This window comes from Eublepharis macularius, chromosome 9 (genome assembly GCF_028583425.1).
Source record: "Eublepharis macularius isolate TG4126 chromosome 9, MPM_Emac_v1.0, whole genome shotgun sequence".
Classification (NCBI taxonomy): domain Eukaryota; kingdom Metazoa; phylum Chordata; class Lepidosauria; order Squamata; family Eublepharidae; genus Eublepharis; species Eublepharis macularius.
Genome location: NC_072798.1, coordinates 62947681 through 62969426, shown reverse-complemented (window position 1 = coordinate 62969426; position 21746 = coordinate 62947681). Strand labels below are relative to the sequence as shown.

General features: G+C 46.3%; 1 protein-coding gene across 1 annotated transcript in view; it reads left to right on the top strand.

The window, feature by feature from the left end:
* KCNMB4 (potassium calcium-activated channel subfamily M regulatory beta subunit 4) overlaps positions 1-21500 on the top strand; it is a 38309-nt gene extending 16809 nt beyond the window's left edge. The window contains exons 2-3 of the mRNA XM_054989062.1: positions 5554-5681; positions 21058-21500. Of these exons, the coding sequence (XP_054845037.1) occupies positions 5554-5681; positions 21058-21226 (297 nt within the window). The 3' untranslated portion in view covers positions 21227-21500. The remainder of the gene's footprint in view (positions 1-5553; positions 5682-21057) is intronic.
* The last annotated feature ends 246 nt before the right edge of the window (positions 21501-21746 follow it).

Sequence of the window (21746 nt, the reverse complement as noted above, 5' to 3'; positions counted from 1 at the left end):
TATATAGTGCCTTCCCATGACCAGCAAAAGAGACACCTGAAGTTCCCACCCATCTAAGTTTGTGGGCATTGGCATCCAGGCCTGACGGTCTATGAATATTTGATTTCATAGCAGCTTCCTTTTTAAAAAACATAGCCTTTCTGGAAGTGACGTCATCGTGCAGGGTGTGGCCGCCCCCCTTTGGCGCAGCCACCCGTGCCACTGCCGCCAGCTCAGCGCGTGCCTCAGCCAGCAGCTACTGCAGGAGGGCCAGCTCGGCGCCTAGTGAGCCAGCCTCCCGTGGACACAGCACAGGCTCTTCTTGGTGCGGCACCCCCTAAAAATTTTGTGCTCAGGGCGACCGCCCCTCTTCCCCCCCCCCCACACTACACCTCTGGTCCAAGCAAGCCCATGAGCTCAGGTTGCCTGGGTGCAGGGCTGGAACAGATGAGCACTGGAAAGGGGAAGCGCCAGCACCTGGTCTCCACACCTGGAACAAGAAATATCTGGTGCCGACTGGCCACGCCTGCTGCTTCGCCGCCTGGCACATCCTTGTGGGTGGGGAGGCTCCCTTCTGCCTCTGGCCTGAGTCTCGAGGAAGCGGCAGTAGAGGCAGCTCCTCCCTGGCAAGCTGAGATGCGGGGCCTGCTCTTGTTTCGCCACCGCTGAGGCTCAGTGTGCCGTGAGAGACAGGTGCCTTGGGCTGTGTGCGGGGAGGAAATGGGATCAGGGGCCAGGGCCACCAGACGCGATTACTTTCAAGAGGTGCTGGAACTGTGTTCCACTGCGTTCCCACTGAAAAAAAGCCCTGGGTTTAGGAGATAAAAATATAGAAAACACCAACTTTGTTTTTATTAAATTCACATTCCTTTTAAACCAAGTTTATTTTTTAAATAGCAGTTTTTTAATGTTCGGGGAGTTTTAAAACAATTTTTACCTACCCCTAACTTTATTAGCTCTTGGCTCTGATTTACTTTAAGAAGTTTTATAAAGAGTACATATTATAACTGTATTCAAAATAAGGTTCTCGTTTCTTGAAAAGTGGTGGTGCAGTCCAATAAGTACTCTGCTGTGTTTATTCTCTTGTTAATTTCAGTGTGGCTTCAGGGGTTACACAGTCTATTAAAACAAATGGGGGTTGCACAACCGCAATGCTTAACTGGACTGTGCATGTAGTTTTTAACTATGTAGGCTGGGTTATGCATGACTGCTAGATGCTTGCATCTGAATGAATAGGTGAGGTCTGATTTAAAATGTGAACGGCTGCTATGCACACACAGCACAGCAACCTTTATTGGCATAAACTACAACTTGCATATGCTGAATCAGCGCTCTCGCCCAAGCCCCCTGCCCTTAGTAGATGTTGCAGCCCAATTGAAATGGGATGGTCCGTGTGAGTGCAGTCTCTCATGGGTCCGCAAGGACCACATTTCACCACGTTTCAATTTGGCCTGAGCGGTCTCTGTTGCAAAAAACGGTATTTGAAGTAACATGAGATGGTCCAAAAACTCTGTCTCTTGTGTTAGATTTGTGATGGCACATAAGTCCTCATACTGCTTTGTAGCTAAGAGTGATGCATAAGCATCCTCAGCCAGCAGTGTGCATCCCTAGGTGTGTTGTGTGCTCATTCAGAATGCTTACCCGATGAATATGCTCTGATTATTCAAGGGGAAAAAATGAATCCATTATCGATGGGGTATTTTTTTTGCCATGTTAGTTTACATCAGCTCTCCCTTTTTATTCCATTTTACTATTCAGCAAGATTAGCTACCATCTGTCAAACTGATAATGTGGGGGGGAAATGTGCACAGCTCGTTACAACTTCCTACACAACAAAACCAAATTAGTTGCCATTTGAAATCTTCTCAAAACACTGCTTGGAACTGTAAAAATATTTTCTAGTTTCTATAGTATCACAGTTTGATTTAGATTGATCACTCCTGCTAAGTTTATTCCTGCACCAATAGGTCCCAAAAGCTCCTGAGTGGCAGCTGCCTAGTATGTCAGACCTGCATTTCAGGGGAATTGGGATACAGTGATGCAGTCCTAAATTTGTGTGGGTTCTTAAAAGGTTAGGCCAGGTAGGCCAGACTAAATCTCAAAATATGAATATAAAAATATTCAACAGGATTAAAGTTGGTTGTTGTGGGTTTTCCGGGCTGTATTGCCGTCGTCTTGGCATTGTAGTTCCTGACGTTTCGCCAGCAGCTGTGGCTGGCATCTTCAGAGGTGTAGCACCAAAAGACAGAGATCTCTCAGTGTCACAGTCACTGACTGTGCATCACTCTTAGCTACAGAGTCACAGGATTAAAGTTGCTTTAGCCCATCTGCTTTTGGGATCTTGTTTTGGAGTGAAATTTAAAATGAGCTGTTATGATTGCTGTTGGTTGATCTAGTAGGGAATGTATTTGCAGGCTAGTGTTAATGTGGGAGGAGCGGCAAGGGGCAAGGCGACAGAACACACTAGACAACCGAGATAGAGTTGAAAGAGGCCACAACTTTATTGATTTAAAGCTCATGGAGTATTGGTGCTGCATAGGGCATGGATCCTAGCATCGGCTGACTCACCTGCCAGTTGATGATCCCCCTCCTGAGGGGGGGGGACCATGGGATGACAGTTAATGGGATACCACGTGGGTGGATGCTTCTGTGTGGATTCCCCTGCCACCTGGGAGTGAGGCAGACGCAACAGCCCCCAAGCTGGGCATGCACCTGCCATGCCTCACTCTCCAGACCCCTTAATGGGATCCCCACAATATGGAAGTTGAGCTCCCAGGCTCTGTTTCACCCAAATGGATCTGTGCCCAGACCGCCTACTCCAAACTTGTAATGAAAGAAAAGCAAGTACAACCATCTCCCATATGCTCCCATAACAAGCCGCAACTAGCTCAAAGCCCCAAAACCGTTCTCCATGAACAGAGTCCCAATAGGAAAAGCTCAAGGGAGGGCTGGGTGGGAAGCAGGCCATGTGCCGAGTGTGGAGAAGTAGGACTTGCACCTCCTGAAGAGCGCTGGTGGTCTGGAATTTGAACTGGGGCGATGTGAGATGACTCAGGGAGGCTACGCAGAGCCTCGCTGCCCCTGGGAACATGGCGGCTGCAGTGATCCTCATCCTTCTCGTCGTCTGCAGCCTACAACTGGCTCCCCCAAGTAAGTCTAGGGGGTGGTGTTTATTTTCTGTATCACAGACTGAAAGCTTATAGGATTTGGGAAGCATCTGCTTAAACCACAAGGGCAAAAGCAGCCAGGCACCATGCCTTCCTTGCCATGGATTGCGTTTGCCAAGGGGCCAACTCGAGTGTTGTTGCAGAAATCAATAGTCATACCCTTGAAATATATTCAAAGAGCGTATGACATCACTGAGCACCCAAACGTATTATGACAGGGAGAGGAGAGAATTTAGCCAACTTCCTCTTGGGCAAGAATTCTAACATATCCTCTTATTTTTTTGTTTTCAACATTCTGATTTAAGTCTGTGTTCAGAATAGAGTTGCCAACTCCAGGTTGGAAAATTCCTGGAAATCTGGAGGTGGATCTTGGGGAGGTAGGGGTTTGGGGAAGGAAGGGACCTTGGGTGGGGTGTAATGCCATATGAGTCCACCCTCTAAAGCAGCCTTTTTCTCCAGGCAAACTGATCTCTATAACTTGGAGATCAGTTGAAATTCCAAGACATCTTCAGGGCCCACCTGGTGGTTGGCAACTCTAGTTCAGAAGCTTCCGTCTTCTTCTTCAGTCCAATGGGAATCTTTTTTCTGTCTGAATACTTTTTTTCTTAACCTGTTCTGAAGTACTGGTTTCATCCCAATGCCGGTCTTTTATGTTCAATTTCTGTTCCATTGTAGCCTATGCTATTCTTTCAGCAATTATTTCTAGTATTCTCTAAGAGTCAGGTGACATCATTTTCACCTCTCTCTTCTTCCTGTCTACGGTTACCTGAGAAGGAGCCCATTTTCTGAGTTAAAATCGGGGGGCCAGGTGGTTTGGATCACGAGCCCCTCAAACGGCTTTCCACACAGAGGGTACGCGTAGCACAAAGTTGTGTTCTGGAGAAAAAGTTAACTAGGGTAAAGGTCCACACAATAACAACAGCTAAGATTTACTGCCCAAAAGATATCAACAGATTTAATTTTATTTAAAATGTTAAAACCTACCTTCAGTTACAAATTTCAAGGCAGCTAACAAAGTTTTAAGAATCCAATACATTTCATTTATAACAATGGAATCACTAAAAACATGGCGGCAGCAACAAGAGGGAAACATAACAAAGTTCAGGATCACATAGTAGGAAAAGAAAATCATTCAAGACTGAGGAGAGTAAAAATATTTTCACTTGGCTTCTAAAAATTATTGAGTGGGTGCCAGACTTAATGGAGGACTGTACCACAAAACGCCAAGTTGCTCTACAGGTTTCTGAGTAATTGTAGGGGTTCTTGGGAGAGACCTCCCATTCCCTAAGAGCGGTAGCTGCAAGAGTGTGACCCCACAGTTTCCTGATCTTCCTGATACTAAGTAAGAAAGCCCCCATAAAATAACGTTTTAAATCAAAATTGCATTCTATAAGCCATATGTTTCCAGAACTTAACATGTCTCCTAATCAGGTGCTAAAACCATTCAAAACATAGGGTTATATCTTGTCATCTGTTAGATCCGTTTCCCCCAACAGTCCCTTTTGACCACTGAAAAGGTACCTGGAGTTGTGAGGACCATGTGATCAAGAAGCAATGCTGGCTGGATGGCTGCAACAAGAAGAGGAATTGGATGGAATGTGTTATGGTTGTGAAGCTTCATTGGTGGAAGGACGAGAGCAATTTGCTGCCACAAAACCACCAACTTGGAGAGGCTAAAGCGAGAATCCTAAGCATGATTCCGTGAGCCTAGAGAAGTTTAGGTTCATTTTCTTTTCTTCACAGTTTCATGTTTGCACTGAAAATGTTCTCAATGTATTTGACGGAGGGTTATGATTTCAGTTTTAAGAAATTAGATGTGTAGACTCTGCATTAAATCCAGATTTCATTTAAAGCTAGTTACTTTTAAACAGACACTTAAAATACTCAAACTTTTTAAAAAGTCTGGTTTCTATGCAATTCAGGTAATTGCCATAACATCTGCTGTCTGCCACCTTCAACATATTGTGATTGATCATTAAACTGTAATGTTGCATAAGTGGAACACTGACTTTTGTGCACATTTTATATTTGTATTTAATTTTCACTTTTCAAGCCATAGGTTCTTATTAAAAACAAGATGGCAATAAAATCCTCTGTATTTTGGCATGAAAAACAACAGATTGATTCTTATTCTATTACTTCCATTTTATGTGACAATTTAAAATAAGAGGTCAGATTTGTGTGAGAAACCCCACTCTTGTATATAATTTTTTTTTGTTAGTAATGAAAATTAAACAGAGACACTATCAGTAACTGACAGTATTTGGTTCTGCTGTCTTTTTGCCCAGTTCTGGAATACATGCAGTAATTTAATCATGAAAACTGTTGTGGGTAGTCCTAAGAGAAATGATACTTTATTTTGTTGCATGCTAAAGCAACATAATTTTAATGACATCTGTTTCAACAGTGTTCATACATCCCACCCTGTGAAAGAGAAAATCAGAAAAACTCTGAAACTGTAACGCACTGGCAGGATTATTGGCAAGACGAAGTTGGTTCTCAGCCTTTTACATGCTACTTCAATCAACACCTCAGGTAAATATCACTGCATATGTAGCCCTTCAGTGCTCTGTCCTGTATTCTAGCCTTGTTGGAAGCACAATCCCAGGAGAAGGTCAAGCCAAAATAGAACTGAGAACCAAGCTACAAATGACGAATTACATGAGAACTGGACGTGAAAGGAGTCGCAACGTTATCCGGGAAGCTGAGTTTTAAAAGAGATTGGAAGGCTTGTCAGTTTCCCCTCTCTCCAGAGCCAAGGGAGATCCCTACTCAGAGGGTTTGTTAATTTCCTCTTTGCCTCTGGAAGGCTCTGTCAGTTTCACCTCCCATTCTAAGAGGCAAAGAGGAAATGAACAAACCCTCTGAGCAGATCTGTAAAGAGGGGAAATTGACAAAGCCTTCAGATCTCTTTTAAAACTCAGCTTCCCAGCTAACATTGCAACTCCCTTCACGTGCAGTCCTCTTGTAATTCGTCGTTTGTAGCTTAGCTCTGAGTTCCAGACAGAATTATTTCTGTGATGAAGATACTCTGTATAGGTCTTGGGCAAACTCACTTTGCACCAATTGTAAACTTATAGGGACAGGAAAAATTTGGTCTGCATCATTTTGGCTCATGGCCTTTTGATGCACAATTGGCAGGGGGTGACTTGCTTTCTCCTGTGGTTTGTGGCAGGCTTGTTTGACTTGGGCAAAATCAACTGTTGCCCGCATGAGTGCTTTCTTTGTGGTGGACCCAACCTTATGGAATGGCCTGCCTGAGGAAGTCAGGAAAGTTCCCATTCTCCTGTCTTTCCACAAACTATGCAAAACTGAATTATTTAGGAGGGCTTTCTACTCAGATTATAGGGCTGTGTCATAAGAAATAGCTCAGAGAAATGCTGTTGTAGGAACAGGGTCTAAACACTATGCTATTGTGTTCTGTCTACTGGTATAGATGTGTGCCTGTTAGGGAGTTTCCATGCTGCTAAACAGGCTATAGAAATTAGTTATGCTTTGTTTCAGAAAGATTTCATCTCTGTGTTTGTCTTTTGTTGCCATTCCCTATTGTATCTGTTTCCCTGAATGTCCTAACTGTTGTTCATTTTTGTACTTTGCTCAATGTATGTCTTAGATGTTGATTATATTGTATTTTCACTTGCACCGTGTAATCTGCAGAAAAAGTAGAATAATAATAACAACAACTCTGCCTTACATCCATTGTTTGAATGTGCACACTGCTACCTCAGTTGCATGGATAAATTTGTGGTGGGACTGTGAGTTGCATAATCCTGTCCCTTGAGACTCTTGCCTGGTCTGCTTTGCCCCTTCCAGCTTTATAACATACCACTCCAAAGGCTGAACTCTAAAGCAAGTATACTTGGGGATAAGACACATTCTCTAGTGGTCCGGAGTGGGGCAGTCATCACTAGTGGGTAGCTCCTCCAACTCTTTCGCAGGGGCCGGACAAAAACTTGCGATCCTTTGGGGGAGGGGCTCCCAGGAGTCCTCAGTTTTTTCCGGCCCTGCTCGGCAGGCGGACACGGACTCTTGAGCTCTGAAGAGCTGCGATCTTACAACTTGAAGGACAATCGTTCAGGCGCGGGCTCGCTGGGGAAAGGAAGGCTCAGTCCTCCACCCCCCCCCCCGGCCGGATTGGCTGACAGCGGCGAAGCGGCCGCGAAAGCGAGCACAGGACCGACGATCCTAGCTTGCTAGGACCCGGTTCCTGTAGAGGCTTGGAAAAAAGCGGCGGGGATCGACGCTGCGCGCGCGCGCGCGTTCCTCAAAAGCCAAGGAGCTTCAGGACGGCGGAGGCCTCTTAAAATCGCGCCAAACGCACGGAGCGGTGAGTAAAACCCCGCGGAGAGGTTTTTAGCCTCAGAGAAGCGGGGGGGGGGGGACGATTGAACCAGGAGGGCTTTTCCTTAGAGCCTGGGTGGTTATGAGTGAAATAGGGGAAAACGGAGTGGCTCTAGAAGCTACAGGGTCCCCTCTGTGTTTGGAATGGGTAGACCTGTTGCTGACTTGGAGATTAGGAAAATGCAGCCGTTTTTTTCTAATTCCCGCCCACGCTTACTTTCACTTTAGGAGGAAGGTTTTTTGGCGGGAATGGCGTCCCAGGCCAGTAACAAAGAAAAGCAAGTGGAGTCAGACTCTAATTCTATGCACTCCCCAGAAAGATTATCACAGCATCACTCTATCCAAGGGGGGCCCTCAGGAAGTAGTGACCCTGACCTTGCAGGTCCCGAGGCCAAAGCAAATATCCTGGCCTGGCTGCAGGCAGAAATTAAAAAAGGAATTGATACTGCTGTTAAGGACCTTAAAGGCCATACAGCTAAACATAAAAGAGAGAGAAAAGAACCTAGCTCATCTAAAGGGAAGAGGAAACTACAGTCTTCCACACAAATTAAAGCAAAAAAGAGAAAGCCCAGAGAGTGGCCAGATGATCTATCCAGTGAGTCAGAGGAATCCCAGGGGAGTTCAGATTTATCTACTCAATCATCAGGGAGTGAAGAAGGGGAATTATCAGAGGAAGAGGAGGTGGATATGGATAAAATACAACCTAGGCTCTTCCCACCTGATATGTATTCTAAATTACTGGCAAAGGTACTAAGAACCCTAGAAATACCTACAGCGGCCTCAGAAAAGTCAGGGACATCAACCCCCTACCCTCAAGGACTAGAGAGAGCGCTTCCAAAGATGGGGCCCAAATCATCAGGGGTGCCTCTACCTGCAATTTTCCATGAAGTACTGAGGACGGAGTGGGATAACCCGGCAAAGCCAAAACTCTATCAATCCATCTTCCACAAGTTTTACTCCCTAGGTCCAGATGATGCAAAGAAAATCAAACTCCCTATGGTAGACGATCCGGTCACTAGCCTAGCGACCACCTCGGTACTTCCTATGGACGCGGAGGGCATGCCAAAGGATCCCTCCGATAAGAAAATTGAGCAGGCCCTGCGCAGAGACTTTGAGGCATCTGCGGCTTCCCTGAGATCATCGGCTACTGGGTCTTTGTTTGCGAGGGCAGCATACACCTGGGCCTCGGACTTAGCAGCAGCTGGCAGGGAAGTGCCGAAGGAGATAAAGAATGAGGTCAAAAAGATAGCCCTGGCAGCGGCCTTCGCAGCGGACGCCACCCTAGACTCCTTCCAGATGTCCTCCAGGGCTATGGGTTTCAATGTCGCGGCAAGACGTAACACGTGGCTGAGGAATTGGGACGCAGACCCCCCAGCTCGCAGCAAGGTGGCAGCGATACCATATTCGGGAGAGAAGCTGTTTGGCGATGCCCTGGACAAGTACCTGGTAGAAAATGCAGAAAAGAAGAAAGTTCTTCCTTCGAAGAAGAAAGACCCCAAGTATAAATGGAAACAGTCCTTTCGGGATCTCAAAAGACCGTCCAGACAACAAACGGACAGACCGTTTAAAAGCCGATGGCAACCTAGACACAGATCAGACAACAGATCTTTTGCCTTCAGGAAGTCTTCCTTCCAGCCCAAAGCTCAGAAGAAAAATAACCAAGCATGACTACTTGCACCCCGGGACGGTGGAGCAAGTTGGGGGACGCCTTCAAACCTTCGCGTCACAATGGGCAAGGACTGTATCAGACCAATGGGTACTGGAAACAGTATCCACGGGCTATTCCTTGGAATTGGAGGAAACACCTCGCAGACGCTTCATCCAAGTATTTCGAAACCGGTCTCAGACGAAGCACTGGGAAATAAAAGAAGCCATCAGTCATCTTTTGCAGATCAAGGCGATAGAACCTGTGCCACAACGGGACAGGAGGCAGGGCGTGTACTCAATATTCTTCACCGTTCCGAAGAAGAATGGAGAAGTCAGGGCCATTCTAGACCTCAAATGGCTGAATTTACACATAAGATCCAGAAAATTCAAAATGGAGACGATGAAGTCTACCACGGCGGCCATCCAGCAGGGGGACTTCCTTGCATCTATAGATCTGTCAGAGGCCTATTTACACATCCCTATTCGACGAGACCACAGAAAATACCTGCGTTTCGCCTACAATGGGAGGCACTATCAGTACAGAGCCCTTCCCTTCGGCCTGAAATCATCTCCGAGGGTATTTACCAAAGTACTGGTCACCTTGGTGGCCTTCCTCAGAGTCCAAGGTATAGCCCTGTCGCCTTACCTCGACGACATACTGATAAAGGCCCCATCCTTTCAATCAGCGGAGATGGCGGTTACAACAACGATCAGCTGTCTGGAGAGTCATGGCTTTATCATAAACCGCCAGAAAAGCATCCTTATACCCTCACAGAAAATTGTTCACCTGGGTATGATAGTGGACACGGTTGTGGGAAAAACCTATGTGTCCCAGGAAAGGCGGATAAAACTTCTCTCACTGGTGAGGGAGATACTAGCAAAACAAAGAGTGGAGATTTCGCAACTGGCCAAGCTTCAAGGCATGATGGTCTCTTGCCAGGATGCTCTACAGTGGGCCAGGTTTCATACCAGACCTCTGCAGAGGTTCCTGCGTCCCCATCAAACGGCCATAGCTCATCGGTGGCACAGACTTGTGGAAGTTCCCCAAACATTATCCAGGGAACTGGGCTGGTGGCTGGTCCCAGCCAGGTTCATGGAGGGCTCTCCGCTCAGGGAACCAACCAGAATAGTAATGACAACGGATGCAAGCCTGACGGGGTGGGGAGCACACACCAAGGACAGGATGACACAGGGAGTGTGGCTCCACGAAGAAAGAGAGGCCAGCATAAATTTATTGGAACTCAAGGCGGTGAGAAACGGGTTGCTGGAGTTCACAGACGATCTAAGGGACAAGGATGTCCTGGTGAACACCGACAACATGACAACAAAGGCCTACATAAACAGGCAAGGAGGCACGAGGTCCAAACATCTGATGGCAGTGGCGAACGAGATATTCTTCTGGGCAGAAAGAAACATCAGGTCACTAAAGGCAAGCCACATAGCAGGACAGAAAAACGTAGTGGCAGATTGGCTGAGCCGAAACACAGTGGACCAGGCGGAATGGACACTGAACAAACAGGTTTTCTCCCTGATCTGCCACAGATTTGGTACCCCAAAAATGGATCTATTTGCCACACTAGCCAACAGGAGGTTACCACAATTCTTCTCGAGATTCAGAGAACAGGGTGCGAAGGGAACGGATGCACTAAGCCAGGAGTGGCCACGAACGCTCCTATACGCCTTCCCTCCGATGAAACTCATACCCAAGGTGCTACAGAAGATCCTGGAACAAAGGGCGACTGTTATCCTGATCGCACCATTCTGGCCAAGGAGGCCATGGTTCCAGGACCTAATGAGACTGTCTTCTTCGGATCCGTGGACTCTGCCACTCAGAGAGGACCTGTTGTCCCAAGGGGAGATCCAGCACCCGAATCCGGCATCGTTGAAGCTGACGGCCTGGTGTTTGAACATGGACAGCTTAGAGAGTTAGGTTACTCCGAAAAGGTGATTACCACCATGTTGGCTTCACGGAAGGGTTCTACTAACAGAAGCTACTACAAGACTTGGAGATCGTTCGCAACTTGGTGTGACCGTAGAGGCCAGGACCCCACTTCGGCACCGGTGAAACAGATTCTCCTTTTTCTACAGGATGGACTGGAAAAAGGACTAAGTACTAGTACCCTCAAGCGACAAGTAGCGGCAATCTCGGCCATCAGAGGTTCCAAGTCTGGTGCCTCTCTCACCTCACACCCGCATGTGAAAAGATTCCTGAGGGGGACCATGCTGCTAAACCCACCTCGAGTCCATCGTTTCCCGACATGGAACCTTAACATAGTGCTAAAGGCTCTCACCAAGGAGCCCTTCGAACCAATGGCTACCTGCTCTCTAAAGATTTTGACTCTCAAGACTATCTTCCTAGTAGGGCTGACTTCGGCTAGGAGGGTTTCAGAGTTAGGGGCCCTCTCAGTGAATGGGGAGCTGTGTGTTTTCCACCAGGACAGGGTAGTCTTGAGGACAGACCCGGCTTTCATACCGAAAGTTAATTCTTCCTTTCATAGGGGGGAAGACATTGTTCTGCCTTCTTTCTGTGCCAACCCCAAACATCAGAAGGAAAAGGAATGGCACAAGTTAGATGTCAGAAGGGCCCTTAGTTTCTATTTAGATAGAACGAACTCCTTCCGTAAGGTGGAGGGCATGTTTGTCTCCTTCAAAAGTGGTTCTATGGGGGAGAAGGTTTCCCCTTCTACACTGAGCAGGTGGATTAGGGAGTGTATTGAGTTGGCTTACAAGTCCAGGAACCTTTCGCCCCCGGAGGGGATTAAGGCTCACTCCCTCAGAGGGGCGGCCACTTCGGCCGCTTATAGATCTTTCCCCTCGTTAGAGAAGATATGCAAGGCAGCAACCTGGAAGTCTGTGCATACGTTCACCAAACACTATAGAATAGATCAGTTGGCTTCTGCGGAGGCGGCTTTTGGCAGGAGGGTGTTACAACAGGTTCTAGACTAGAAGAATACCCACCCTGAGGGAAAAACTGCTAGACGTATATCCCACTAGTGATGACTGCCCCACTCCGGACCACTAGAGAATGGAAGATTTGTACTCACCGTGAAGCTTCCTTTCTTGGTGGTCCAGGAGTGGGGCAGTCAGTATCCTGCCCTACATTTACACAAAAAAAAAAAAAAACCAGAAAAAGAAGAAAGAAAAGGGAATTGGGAGTTCAGTATATCTGAGGTTAAGATATTGTTTCAATATGGGGGTTTTCCACAGTTGAGGTTTTCCGTTGAATGGATCATGTTGATCAGTTGTTACTTTAGTTCTGTATAACAGGAAGAGGCCGAATGTTATGGAACCGTGGTGAAGTGGACGGGGCTTGAAAAGGAACTGAGGACTCCTGGGAGCCCCTCCCCCAAAGGATCGCAAGTTTTTGTCCGGCCCCTGCGAAAGAGTTGGAGGAGGAGCTACCCACTAGTGATGACTGCCCCACTCCTGGACCACCAAGAAAGGAAGCTTCACGGTGAGTACAAATCTTCCATTACGCTTGGAAAGGCTGTTGAGTAAACATGCATACAGTGGGGTTGGACATGTCAAGCAGTCTTGTACCAAGTCAGACAACTTCTTTGACTAGTACTGTCCTCTCTGATTGGCAGCTGTTCTCATGTGCTGCATGAAAAGAAGGGTGCTTACCAGCACTTGCTTACTAGGAAATTTTTCACTAGAGCTGACATCAGCTGGCATTTTGTAGCTTCATCTCCCCATGCATGTGAGCCACATTTACCCCTCGCTGTACGTCTGCAATCTTATGGGAGTGCTGTTTTAAAAGTTTGGCCCATTGAAATCAATGGGACTTGCTCCTAAATAAAATGGGATTTGCATCAGGATATATGCCCTTCCCAATGTTTAGACATTTCTCTGCAAAAACTTTGTTCATGAAATGTTGTAGAAAATGTATGTATGTGGGCTCTGGTGCATGTACATAGGGCGTGATCTGGTTTGTGGAGCAGTCGATGGGAGCAGGTTGCAGAGGCCTTAGCACATACAGAATGACCATCAGCGCTGGGTATGTGATGTCACCCAATCCACTCCTAGGATCTGTGTGTGCATGGAGATCTGGTCAGCAGTCTGCACCCCACAAGTTGGGACTTGATTATACGGCATTTATTGTGAAAGCTGGAAAACTACAGGATAAGCACGATTGGCCTCTGTAAACTTACTTGTGCCAGGAAGTGAGAATAAGTGACCACATTCATAAGTGAGGAATAAAACATTATGCCTGGGCACCAACATCAGTCAGTCCAGCATTCAGGAATTATTGCTAGACGGTATGGAGGGCCTATTATGGTTCACCATGGTCAGCTCCAAAGATATGTGCCAGGTGTGGCATCTGTGCACGACTTACTCCTCATCGAACAGTGTAAAGTAGGCACTGTATATTTAGAGTACATGACTGAAGAGGAACCTTAAGCACACCAAGCTGGATATATGCGGAACGGCGTACTGTAGTGTTGTGATGATGTGGCAGGAGGGGTAATTTCATTTAGACACTGATAGTTTTTATTGATAGGGAATTTCATGGCAAAGAAGTGGCCACGAAGAATGCATCCTTCTGTTCCTTTGTTGCTTTTTGATATTAAATAATTTTATTCATTTCATCTCTAACCTGATTTTCACCTGTCACAAGGCTCCTGGGGTGCAGACTGCTGACCAGATCTCCATGGGGATCCCCCTCATGCTGCATGTCCGCCATGGCGCCTCTGCCACTCCTGGATATGGGTTCCCCTATCCTGGCTGGGGCCGCCTGGTTGGCCCGTTCCTGATGTGCCCCTAGGCACCTTGAGGGCTCCTGCCTTGAAGACCTCAGATTGGAGTGAGCAGGATCAGGGTGGAGTGCCGCTGGCTACCCTTACTCCTTCCTGAAAGGCTGCCCTTAGGCTCAAAACTCTCTTCTCCTCCCCGGTCAGGCACTGGAGCCCTCCTTTTATCAGTTCCACTAGGGCCAACCCTACCCCATCTCCCAACCACTCATCCCTATTGAAAGCCTCAACACCTGGGCCAGGGGTGGCCACATCCTCTTGCCCCATCCTGCTCCTTGCCAGCTGTGGGGCTTGCAACCTCCTTCCTCCAGTTGCACTCTGTCAGCGCTGATACCCATGATGCTCTGTGTGGCAGCCCTCCGCTGACTGCCCTTCGAGGGCGTGGCCTTCCCCTGCACCCTCCGAAGGTGTCGCCCCAGGGTTGCAGTGGCCTGAACTTCGTCGCTTGCCCGCTGCCCCATGCCCTGAGCTGCCAGAGGCTGCAGCTGCTTTGTGGGTGGAGCAACGTCTCCTGGCTCCAGCCCTTTTTCTATGGCTGGCCCCTGTGCTCTTTGTGGCTTTCCCCGCTTCCGCCTGACACCGCCGGCCCACGCCGCCAGCCGCTCCCAGGTTCCTGGCAGCTCCAGTGACCCTTGTCCTAATGCACAGCACCTTCCGTGACTCTGGAGGGGAAGCGCTTCCCCGCTGGCTTCCCTGCTGGCTTTGCTGCACCTCCCACTAATCCCTGGGCTGGCCCAGGTCTTCAGGTGGGTGCTGGCTCTTCCCAGGGAGGGTTGGGCAGGGTTCTGGTCAGGCCAGGAGGCTGACTCCAGACACCACCAATGAAACCCCATGGTAGTAATAAACCCAATGAGACTACAATGAGTTTGGGAGGTGAAAATGGTCTTTCGGGCACACCGGATTGTATCCTACTTGTCTTCTCAGCTAATTGTGGAGAATTCCTCTGCAAGAGGTAAAGGTTGGGTGGAGTGGTTAGGAGATGATCCAACAGAACCTCAGTTCTTTAGGGACATTCGGTTCATAAGCAGCATGTTTAAGTGGGCCTGATGTTGTCCAGTTTGGAAGCTATAGAACTGCTTTGACATGCATGAACTGTCATTTTCTTTACTGGCTGAAGTTTCTAAACATTTATCAAGGGTGGCCCCTTGCTGAACATATTACAGTAATCTGGCTTCAAAATTACAAAGGCATTAATGGAAGTGGCTCTGATCAGTTCGATGTGAAGAGTTGCAAGAATGTCACCAGGAATCACTGGAACACATTCCTTGCATTACTGTAGCTGGCCTCCACTTCTTTTCAGGAGCCCCACAACTCCGGTTAGTCTGCATGATTCAGGAAGACTGAATCCCTCTGATGAATAAAAGTTTCTGTCATTTTTCTGAACATCTATATTTCAGTCTCGTCTGTCTGTAACAAGGCTTGAATCAACAGTCTGCAATGCAATACACTGTTTCTCTAGCATTGTTCATTTCCTGAAGTGGAAAAACTGGGAGTGTCTAGAGGCTCTTCCAATGGCACCCGGTTCCAGTGGCCAGCAACAGATGGGCTCCCGATGCTGAAGGATGAGCTTCAGCATAAAAACACCTTTCTGTAGTGCTGACTCACTGCACCAGCATTAATTACTTTCAAGATCAGCAGTGCTGTAGTTGATTGCATAGCGCTTCAGGTTTGTTTTCTCTGGAAATGCCTGTATTTTATATTAATGAACTGGATTTTATTGGCAACTACAAACTTGGCATTTTAGTATTTTGCCTTTAGACATGTTTCCCTTTACTGATCATGCAGCAATTTAGAAACAGAAGGGAGAATGAAGTTCATCACCAAAATTGTATTAGCTGCAGTTGAGTCGGCACCCATACAAAACTGCCAGCATAGCCAGTTGTGTTTCTTTATGGAGGCAGTCACAGAAATGGAGTTTGAAAGGTTCTGTGTGTAAGAATAAGGCTTGAATAAGCTAGAGAAGCTGGATAATGGAAAATCGCTTTGGGTGCCTTCCTTTATCTCAGCATGACTCCGTGGATACTTAAATCCATGGATCAGGGTCATGTAGAGAGGAGGGGGATTTTCAGCAATCTTGAGGGGACCACTGCAGGTTTGCAAAAAAAAAACCCAACCCAAACACCTGAACAGTGTTTAAAACAAAGGAGGGTTTTAAATCCCCTCTTCCAAGTAGAGGAATACATTATCTGCACACCTGCAGACAACTTAAGCTGATGATTAGCAGAGGGGAGGCTGAGCCCATGGGCCCTGAGGCAGCTCACAAATAACAATAACAACATTTGATTAATACATCGCCCTTCAGGACAACTTAATGCCCACTCAGAGTGGTTTACAAGGTGGTGTTATTATCTCTACAACAGTCACCCTGTGAGGTGAGTGGGGCTGAGAGAGCTCTGGGAGAGCTGTGACTGACCCAAGATCACCCAGCTGGCTTCAGGCAGAGGAACGAGGAATCAGACCCAGTTCTCCAGATTAGAGTCCTGTCACTCTTAACCACTGCACAAAACTGGCTGTTCTCTTTACTTTACTTTTACTTTATTTGGTATTTAGCCCTCCCTCCCCGCAAGTGGGCTTGGGATGAGGTACAACTTTCATAAAATACATAATTTTATAAATACAACTAAAATCATATCATAAAATCACAACTCAGATGGCCTATTGCACATTCCTGCCCTCAAATACAAAGAGGGTGACACCCAGATAGATGGGATGTCATTGGATAGGAGAAGGCGACGGGAGGCTCAATGATGGTCCTAATACTGGCCTCAGCCATATGCCTGGCGGAACATCTCTGTCTTGCAGGCCCACTGAAATGATTCCAGATCTTGGCAAGCCCGAGTGTCTGCAGACAGAGTTCCACCAGGTTGGGGCCAGGACCGAAAAAGCCGTGGCCATGGTTGAGGCCAAACGAGCCTCCCTGGGGCCAGGGATCTGTTCTCCTCTGAAGGCCTACAGGAGTTGACAAGGAGTTGGAGTGGAAGCCAGCCTCAGGTGGCAGCACTCTGGGCAGGAAGGAGCGGGAGCCACTGTTGCTCCTCTCCTCTGCAGGCAAGCGAGGAGGGAGCAGGAACCACCGCTGCACCCCTCCACCACTGAAACTGTGGCATGGTAGTTGTGTGGTGGAGGGGAAGTAGGTGCTGCAGCCACTGCCTCCTCGTTGCTAAGAGATGAGGATGAGGACAGATGTGAGGGTGGATGTATGGGAGCTGCCACCACCACACTCTACCACATCTAAGCCATGGAAGGGTGGCAATGAGGGCAGGCAGCAGAAGGAACCACCAATGGCCCCACCGCCTGCCCCCCGCAGTCATGGAAGGGCAGAAATGCAGGCAAGTGGGTAGGCAAGGAAGTAGCCACCAATGCTGCCACCCTGTGGGAGCTGGTGAATGGATGGGTGACCCAGGCAGAGGCAGTGGCATTGCAGGTGGGTGGGCTGCCCAGTGAGTAGCTGGCCTGGTGAGGAAAGGGGGAGATTTGATTCCCCCCCTCGCAAATCTTATGGGTTCACCTGTTTCCTCCTATTTATTCCTGCTCAGTGTTTCTTTAATAAGTAGAGATAGGTGAAATGTGTTTGCATTAAACTGATGAGGAAAGTCCTTTGCCAGGTGCTGAGTTTGCCTTTTGTATACTTCAGGTGATTAATATTATTGTTTTGGGGATCAGTAATATCCTTACTTATTGTGCTAAAAAAGTTGTGTTTATTTTCCGTTGCGATTTGGCAGCAGTACTGCACGAGTAGTTCTTGCCTTTATGAAAGCACAAGGTAAAGTGCTTTATGTGAAAATTCATTAATGAAAGCATATGATAAAGAACATCTGTGGGCTACTGGGTTGTACCCTGAGGCTACTGGGATAATTACCTGCTGTGATAAAGGACTGCCAGTAATGAGGTGGTTTAATTTTGTAGAGCAGAACATCTGCCAGCCTTTACTTCATTAGCTTAGTTGCAGTTCTCTTTCAGTTAAGCCCCAATTGCCAGGCCATGAGACAGGGTCCCCATGGTAAAAAACTGTGTAGTAGAGTTGAAGTATATGGGCAACTATCAGAACATATGGAGGGATAGACGAAACGAAGAAGGCCAGTGGTAGTAAAACCGTAGCTGACTACCGATTTGGACTGTTGGGGGGTAGGCATTCTGGAACAGGGAGATTTACATTGAGCTTCAGAGAACATAGGCAAAATGAGTGAATTTCTGTAAGCAGATGGTGCTGTCATGCAAATGATCCATATGCTTAAGGGACTGCAAATTTCAGTCAGTCAATGGATAAACACGAGTGAACATCAGAACTCCACACTTTTAAGAAATTGTTTGAGTAGGGCACCTTAATTTAAGAAAATGATGATATTACATGTATTCATAAATGTGCTATGTCACACCATCTGATTTGATACTGTGATCCAGTTGTTCTGTTGTCCTCATACAGCAGCTTCATTGTGTGCCCTGGGAACAGGGCTGATGTGGGCACAGAGATGCTTGCAACAGCATGGGGTCATCACAGTCCCCATATCACTAGCAGGCTCAGGGCTAATTCCCACATTGCAAAGGCCATGGGCCCTCCGCATGGACTTTCTACTGATACGTTTTGGGATTCCCCTTCTTGAAACTTAATTCCCAAGTGCACATGGGCTCAATTTGGAATTGGTTCCTGACCCTCAAGGAGCTTCAGCCTTCCTCCCCGTGCAGCTTTCTCAACCTGAAATGGCCTGGGGGAGCTGTTCTTTGCCCTGTTGGGGAAACATCAATATACTGACGACGCCCATTGTCCTTGCACACCAGAGTCCTGATTCAAGTTGGCCCCTTGCACACCCGGAAATTGAGTTCACACAATGAAACTCCAGGTGCGTGTCTGACCCACAGTGCTTGTGGTGGCCATGTGTTCACCATATGGACTTTGTTAATGTGTTAACTGTCTTCATTACACAGAGGGGCTTACAAGATCCTCCATCCCTTAGTATCCACAGGCATGCCAATTACCTTGGTGGTTCATGAAGCTTCTACTGTACTGGTATTCTGCTTTTTCAAATGACTTACAACAAAGCATCTGCCCTACAAAATGTATACATCAATAAGAAGTATCACATTCTAACAAAACTTTTTAGCAATTGCTCTTGGTGGGTGGTGAGTCTTTTTCAGGCAGTCTTGGTTTGGCTAACACACAGACTTGCTTATGGTGGCCTCGGCCAGGATCCCTATCTTTCTTAGTTTCCTCCGCTAGGGAAGTAAATGGATTTTTTTTTAACATCCAACATGATAAGGTATTCCAGCAAATGTTGTATTATGCAAACCAAATAGTCATCATTTGACTTTTAAAAATGGCATCTTTCTCTGAGTATTCCAAAACTACTGAACATTTTGTGCCATCTGAAATAGCCATGTGTGTTGACTCGTTTTCAGAGGTGGTAAACTTTTTGGTATTCATGGAATTTCTATTTCCAAACAATGTTGTCACGTATCACGTCGATCATTTGTGCAACTGTTCCCAATTTTTGGTTAAAATTAGAGAATGATCTTGGCTAATTGTTTTTTTCAGATTTCCTCTGTGAGATAGGAACAGTTTGACTCTGTCAGATTTAAATCATCATCTTGAACAATATTCCAGACTGTCTTCCTATCTAGATTTACTCACTGCCAATTCCAAGCCTGCAAATGTGGTACCTTTCACCTGTGGGGCGCTTATGATTAAAAAAAAGTATGTAGTTAAATTCACACAGAACTTTTTTTCGGTCAGGGTCTGGAGCTCATTTTTTGAGGTCACTGCAGCAGTGGTCTGTTTTAGTGACAGATAGCTAGTAGCTGTTGAAGAATGCCACATACTGCCACTAATATAGAGCTTCTCTGCTTAGAAGGCAATTCTGCACCTGCATTTCTTTGCAAAGGTGAAATAGCTGCAGCCATTCAAATGAATAATAGCAACGTACAAAAGCAATTGCAATGTGGATAGACTTACAAATAAATTCATACAAGGTTTCATATATTTGAAATACCCAGTGGCTAAATGTGAAAAATTCTTATCAATATTCTATATGAACAATAAATACAAAATTTTACAAAATTTAACACCTGAATAACAGAGAATTACAAAGGTGATAACACATACAACGACCAATGTCCCTTTAAGGAAGTACTGCAAACATGAGTCCTCTCCAGCATGTGTATTCCTTTTTGAAGACTGCAGACTCCCAAGTGAAAGTTGTAAGTTGAAAACAGAAACAACGTCCAGTCTATGGTTGTTGTAGAATGAATTGGGAACTCAGGATAAAAAAACCAACGAGGCGGCAATCTCCTTTCACAATGAATTGAACGCCGTCAGGGGTGGGTGGAGATCGACACCGCTTGTAAATTTTCTTCAAAGCTGGTGGATGACAAAACTGGGGTGAAAGCCCAAGGAAGGCTCTCCCTGGCCCTACAAGCTGCCGGCTTGATGTTCAGCTTGTTTCATACCACATCCACTTCCTCAGGGGCCAACCACGCTTCCACCAATACAAAGTTAATTCTCTTATTAATAAAACAATACATTAGTCATTCCCACTCAATGCTGCTTTCTTACACTAACAATCCTAAGTGAATAGTTTTACTCACCAATTACAATATCAGATAACATTCAAGTGCTAGATTTAATGTACGGGACGGTCTGAAGGATGCCACCCACTTGCAGCCATTCAAATGAATGGGGCAGTACCCAGATCCAGGAGCTCTGTGTATACACTGGAGCCTGCATGGTGTCCCTCAAAAGGCAGTCTCTTAAGGCTGACATTGCTTTCGGGTATTTCAAGTACATTTTCACGACAGTTGCCTTTGCTCAAATCCTTGACCAAAGTATCAAAAACCTGGGCTATGAATTCTGTTTCCTGCACTATATTTAGTTTTCTTCAAAGTTGCAAGACCTTTTAACTTTTAACATGTGAGGAGAGCATCGTAATGCTTATAGCAGGTGTTCTAGGCAGTTGTGTTATTTTTCTAACTTGTTGATTTTTTAAAAATTGGTTGTATCTTTTATTGTGTTCGGTACCACAAGGAAAGTCAGATTAGAAATTGACAAATAAATATACAAGCAAATCAAGATGATGGATGAAATGATCACTTGACCACTTCTTAAAAGGTTATGGACAATATAGGTTTTGTGCAATTGATTGTCTGCCTTCTTTTATCTTTCCCTCTTTTGTTTGTTGCAGGCCAGACGATGTACTGTTACGACGTACACATGATGAGTCAGTTCTTATGCACTGCTTCCTTTGGCCAATGGTTACCTTCCTAGTAGGAGTCCTCATTGTGATTCTAACCATTTGTGCAAAGAGCTTGGCCGTTAAAGCAGAGGCAATAAAGAAGAGGAAGCACTCCTGAATGGAGGACTCCCTTGAAGGAAAGTTGCAGGGTCGTAGGCAAGTCTGAAGTGCCAGATGCAGTTGATGGGCGCTTCCATGGTGCTTCCCAGCAATGCCCATTCCCAGTGTGCTGCCAGATGTGGGTCTTGCCAATGCCTGAAGAGTAATCTTAGGTGACCATGCTCTGAAATGTCAACTAGCTGCTTCTGCCACTATGAAAGCAAATACGTTTACTCCACCAAATGATCTTAAGCTGCACCAAACTGGCTGTACTGCATTGAATGAAACCCGAATGATAGCTCTTCTCTCCAGGTCTCCATGGTTGGATTGAAAGACTGTTTCTGAAAACCCGAAGTGTGGTTGATTTCATCTTAGCAAAACTTTCTTCCTTAACTTTATAATTTAGTATTGAATATTTATTATTTCTCATAGACTGTATTTCTGAAATATTAAAAAAGTGGTTGGTTTTTTTATTAGTACGTGGTCTTATTTTGTGGGTGTGCTTTACTTGCTAAATAGGCAAAATAAATATGGCATGC